This window comes from Chiloscyllium plagiosum, unplaced genomic scaffold, assembly GCF_037043375.1.
Source record: "Chiloscyllium plagiosum isolate Xiang-an unplaced genomic scaffold, Cpla_swu_hap1 HiC_scaffold_16, whole genome shotgun sequence".
NCBI classification, from domain to species: Eukaryota; Metazoa; Chordata; class Chondrichthyes; order Orectolobiformes; family Hemiscylliidae; genus Chiloscyllium; species Chiloscyllium plagiosum.
Window position 1 is genome coordinate 61,133,984 of NW_028270154.1, and position 6,000 is coordinate 61,139,983.

General features: G+C 40.6%; 1 protein-coding gene across 1 annotated transcript; it reads right to left on the reverse strand.

The window, feature by feature from the left end:
* Nucleotides 1-956: 956 nt before the first annotated feature.
* On the reverse strand, nt 957-2,688 carry msx2b (muscle segment homeobox 2b). Its single transcript, XM_043704175.2, has 2 exons — nt 2,215-2,688; nt 957-1,575 (listed from the first exon to the last, which is right to left on the reverse strand). The coding sequence occupies exons 1-2, from the start codon at nt 2,588-2,590 to the stop codon at nt 1,151-1,153; spliced, it is 801 nt and encodes a 266-aa protein (XP_043560110.1). The 5' UTR covers nt 2,591-2,688; the 3' UTR covers nt 957-1,150.
* Nucleotides 2,689-6,000: the final 3,312 nt, after the last annotated feature.

Below are 6,000 nucleotides of genomic sequence, written 5' to 3' on the forward strand. Positions count from 1 at the left end.
TTGTAATAATGCGTTGTAAACTCCAAAAGAATGGCCTGGGTATTCCAATAGACTGGATGCATTGATTGTTTGGATTTGCACTGTTTTAAATTTGACCAGCATAATGAAAAATGCTACAAAATCATCCCACGTTTGTGTGATTAATGAACTAATGAGAAATAAGAAGTTTTATTAGTGTTGAACTGTGGGTGGAAGAAGTGTCATTTGGCAGAGAGGACTGGGATCTGTTCGATATTTTCAAATGCACAGTTTACACACCTGACATTACAGCACATGTAGAATGGGATGGATGTAAAATGATTTTCTTTTCGAGTGTGTATTTACTTTGGCTAGCTATAATCTAACGTTGTATTCAAGACAAACGGTGAAAAATGGTGTAGAGGTTGAAATCACAAGTTCAAGAGTACCATGCTTGTCCACTTACATAGGATATGGAACAGTATCCAAGATGTGATCTCATCAGGTTTTCATTATGTTGTTAACTATCTGTTTCATTAATCTAGCCAGATTCGATTCACATTTGAATCAAGGCAACTTTGAAATGTAAACCCTGCACTATATCATCATAAAACATGGATGTCAAGGAGGGGAAATGGCATGTTCAACGTGACAACAGCTAATATATATTGCTTTAGCTGGTCACGCAAGGAAAATGACACATGAAGTCTGTCATGTATTTTGAAGAAAGCACTAGAATGAGGTTAAATATTTAGTAAACTCGATTGCTAAACTGCTCTTCTGTACAAAATAGTAAACATTTCTCTTAATGTTCCAACGAGCTAAATTGCCCAGATGATTCACCTGAATAATTGTCTCCAATCCAGTTAGGTAAGTATATTAAACAGCAATCAGCTTTCGATAGATACGTTTGTAATGCACTGTTCCCGTGTGTTTATTTTCATATGCACTTATGTTTGTTTTCGGTGCCAGCAATTCAATAATGAAAACTAAATGGACCAGTTTTACGTAATATTCAACAATTACTTTAATTTATTCACAAATATAAGGTATAAGAAATAATAAATCTCCATATATATAAAATAGTACATAACATCCCTTTCAAAGGGACAGCGATCAAAACAATGTTAAAAGCGCTGGCATCGTTTCAAATATATTTGAAAATTTTGAGTCTTCTATGATTGTTTTTTTTTCAAGATAAATGGTACATGCTGTATCCGATAGGAGTGGCATAAAGTCCTACAGGGGGGACTGGGAGCACAGGTCTGTGGAATGGATAAGTGTGTCCATAAAGTGAAGCTCCGTGCATTGGGGAATTCATAGGAAAAGTCAGGCTCAACCCCGGGGCTAGCATGGGCTTCGCTGCCATTTTGAACTTTTCCAGTTCGGCCTCTTGCAGTCTCTTTGCTTTGGCCCTGCGATTTTGAAACCAGATTTTAACCTGGGTTTCTGTGAGGTTGAGGGAGCTGGAGAACTCTGCTCTCTCGGCGATGGACAGGTACTGTTTCTGCCGGAATTTGCGCTCCAGAGCCAGGAGCTGCGAGGTGGTGAAAGGCGTCCTGGGTTTCCTGTTGGTTTTGTGCTTTCTCAGAGTGCAAGAAGTGGGGCTCAAATGTCCTAGTAAAAACGAATGAAGGACTGATCAGTACCTTATATCCACAGTGGAGTTTATAAAACGGATAGCATGCTTCATTTAAACAAATAATATCGACAGTAACAATTATCCTTCAATACTTTGCACCCGCAATGTTCATTGAAATATTTCGTAGAAAAGCACTGAAGAGATTTCTTTTTAACCGAGCAACTATAGAACTGAACTGCGGGCTCTCTTTATTACATATGTACTACGATTTTGCCAAAGTTGATAGGTTTCCCACCAAACCAGTGTTAAACCAGCGGCGACTTGCTTTTCATAGCACTGCCGACGCAAGGAGTACATCTCAATTCATTATCTACCCTGCAAAAGCTGATTTGACTGTCAACAACTTTAGTTACTCCAGACAGCAGCCTGGAACATTTGAAACGTCGGATCCCCAAGTCAGAGAAAATCACTACAAGGACACGAGCAACTCCGGCGCCAGTTTCCAATGTGCTGGATCGCAATGTCAGTGATAGTAGCCCTCACCTCGAGTATGGAACTGAAGGTCTCCTACCCCTGATTTATAAAGCGTCAACACATTTCAAAAACACTTACAATTGACATTAATGGACTGACGGCGTAGATCGGGCAAAGAAAATTATTAGAAGCAAACTCACTGTTTGGAGGAGGGGAGTAACCGGAATTTTTCACCCACGGCACACACTCTTCTTCCTTGCAATTTTCGGATTTCACTGGCGAGCCGTCGTAAGTTTTTATAAAGCCTTCCAGTGGGCAGGGCGACTCGATGGGACTTTGCGACTCCCTGGCCACCGATTTGGTGGGGAGCTTCTGCGATGTGCTGCCGCCTGCCCCGTCCAACGGAGGGAAGATGCCTCGGTGCGGCTTCCGATCGGACATCAGCGCTTCGACACTGAACGGGAGGCTAGACACTGGCACTTTGTGTTCGCTCAAAGCAGTTTCCGCAGCCCTTTGGAGCTCCGGGTCAGAGACGCTGTTATCCTTCAGTGTTAAACCTTGTGGCGAAGACATCATGAGGAACAATAAAAAGGCATGAAAAAAAAACAACAGTTTTGACTCTGGAGAAAGTGATCCTTTACCAAACTAAGCAACTTCCACAACTAAAGGGTCAGAGTGGCATGGGACTGTAGTAAAGGTTGCAAAACTTTACAAGGGGGGCGAAACTTTCCGCCAATCAGAGACTTCTGTCCGGGAGGTGCTGCAGTTCTGCTGAGCGGATTGGTTGTTGGCAGTGCCAATAGCAGGAAATGATGGTTTGAAATAAATGAGGCTTTAATCAGATGGGCCACTCGCTGTGATGGGTTAGTGATAGCTGCGGGGCTCTAATCTCATTGTAAACATGCAGCTAATTAAGTGAAAAGAGAAGACAGCCGTCACTTTCCAAGTCCCCCCCTTCCTCCCTCCCCCCAGGGAGAAAAAAAAAGTAAAGGCGGACGAGAGCAAATCTGAAGTGACCCCCGAGAAAATATATAAAAAAAAAGATGGGGGGAAAAGCCCGAAACGTGGGTTAGGAGTGGATGCAATGTTTGGTTCTTTGTGCCTGAAGCCACCTGTTCTGAGAACTGTCTGCCTTGCTAATTGCGTGGATAAACAGTCTGTCACGATTAGTCAGCGGGGTGAACAGTCAGACAACTGAGGTTGTTTGTAGGCGCCAGGATCGGCGACATCAAAGGCGATCTCCCCTGGGCAACGCGGTGGAAAGTTTGGCCGGCTCCAGGAGCGACCCGCCCCCGCCGAAACACGCCCCAAACCCCCGGGCAGAGCTGATTCCAGAGCCCGTCCCCAGCTTTGAAACCAAGGATGGGAAAAGAAAGCCAGCAAAAAAAAAAGAACACAGCGTAACCGCTTGTAAAACACCAGCTTGCCAGTAGGGTTTAAAGTGAACATCCTGTACGTTAAATACATGCCGTTAAATGCATTCCGATACAGCGGTTATTAGTACAGTAAAGCGATCTAATGGCAGCAGGTCATACATTCTTTTTTCAAACGACGTTAATTATTTAAGAGCGCCAGTAAAGCTTCCAGGAAATCACGGCTAAAAAAAAGTATATTCACATTTAGTGTTTGTAAACTGGTGTGAGGGTGCACGTTGCACGGTTCATGGAACAGAAAACGGATTAAGACTTAAATGTTATTCATCCTGTTAGCATTTACAAAATAAAGATAAAGGTAATTATAGATCGGGTCTGTGACCGCGTCTATTACATTGAAAACTGTGGGTTGCAGTGAGCTAATCTCGTCCTGTTGGAGCCCTGCTGCAGTTTGTATACAGGTGCTTTTCAGGTGACATGCGTTAGAGATGAGTGCACACAGCCAACTTTTTCTAGCGAATCTCGCCCCTGTTGCTCTACATACATTTCTGGGTCTATTTATTGCCCACTGGGCAGTAACGAGATAGGACTTTGGTGATAATGGTTTTATCTTTTCAAGGCTGTAGGAGTGCTGATATATCGATTTAAAAGAAGACAGCCCGTAGATCATCTATTAAATGTGATTCGCGAAGTAACTTACGAATCAGGGTCGAACAGGGGAGACAATTACAGAGCCCCTGTCCTGCTCATCGTCTTCATATATTGTTGATCACACAATCTGTGTTGTACAGCGCATATTTTGACTGTAATTGATTACTTTTGCCACATTGCGCTATGTAAGTCGGAATGACAATTACTTGCCCAACGTATAGTTCCCGTTTTTTTTGTAAGTCACACTGTTTACGTTCCGAATATTCACATGGTTGAAAACACAAATCATCTAACACATCTCTGTCTTTGCTGAAATGGACAGCATTTGCGATACATTTCTAAATGTATAAATGTGAATCGTGCCAAATAAATAACGGTTATAGCCAAAGGAGTGACTTCGTAACCAACGATGCAGATACAGTGAAGACGGACATTCCAACCGGTTCGGGCATTTATTTGTCACCGTTAAACCGCCGTGGCTTTCGCAGAGTCTGATACACTCAGACCAAATGATGTCTTTCGAACCCAGTGGAATTATAATTATTGTTACACTCATAGTTCATTTCAGAATCTTTTCCCACAGCACTCTTCAACCCTCTTCCACATCTTGCCCCCATCCCACGTTTACTTGTACGTAACAAACAACAAAATTGTTTTATCCGAGGTACCCTTTAAAATAAAGTATCTGAGTTACACGTCGATTTCTTGTGGGGCTTGGGATTTAACCGGATTGTGCAAATCCAATTGCTCTATAATATAGTAGAGCACCAAGTGCACCAAACTGTTCCTTTAAACCATAGCGGCAATTTTTGATTGATGATATGAAACTAACTTATCAATCGGCATTGGTTGAGATTTCGTTGGTCACTTAAGGGGCAGGTATGCCCCATCTTGTGTTTGTGTATCAGCAAAGCAGGTTTCTTGCTTTTCGTTTTCGATAATCACTACTTTTGTGAAGTTTTAGTCGATTGTTTTAACAGTTGTGACACTTGACATTTTAGAAACCCGTACGAGCAAAAAAAAGCTCCTAACAATGAGATCGAATTGATAAAGACTTAAGCAGAGACTTCATATATACACCGTACATGTGTTTAGAATTTTAAACTTCACTATTAAAAAAAACAAAATAATCATCAAATGTTAGGTTAATGATTTGTAGATAAAATCATACGAATTACTTTCTTGTACAAGAGTGTAGGGTGGGGGAAAAGTATGCTGTTTTCTTAGATTTTTAACAGCACATACAAATAGTTTGTTGACAAGAAAGTAATTATAAAAATCAGAAATTGAATTGTAGGTGCGCAGCTGAGGAATATGATGCTAGATTTGTTTCATTGTTATGTACCAATGCTCCCTCAGTTCCCTTACAATACTTAACAACAAGGTAGTTGCAGAACGGTGAATTTTCATGTCTGCAGTTATTTAAAAATACACTTTCCGTCGGTCTCCATTTGTGTTTTAGTGCTCTAAAGGTTGGAGCATGACATCTGGGCATGTTTCAAACAATTCCGATGTCAACATTACACACATCGCTTGGTTTATTTGAAAACTTAAAACTGATGCAGCAACAGCTCTCGATCAGCGCGCGTTGAATTCAACTGAAATGGTAAAAACATCCAAATAACTTAATCAAAAACTATATTTGCAGGTGATCAGGGTCACTAAAATCCGTTAATATTATACTGAAACGCTAAATTATAGGAAAATTAAACGGATGTTCCTTTATAAAAGATGCAAATGCAATTTTGCGTATGCAATATGCTAAATATTATACATACCCTAAACATAGATAAATATAGCTGAAATTAAAATATTCAATTGTTTCGGGTAAATATTTGTCTAATAGTAAAAATAGGTGGACTTATGCTTTCTTATAAAAAAGAAACATTTTACTATTGTGTTTACAATTATGAACATTAATGTAGAAATAATCTTGAGATGCTAATAGTTAAATAATATCCC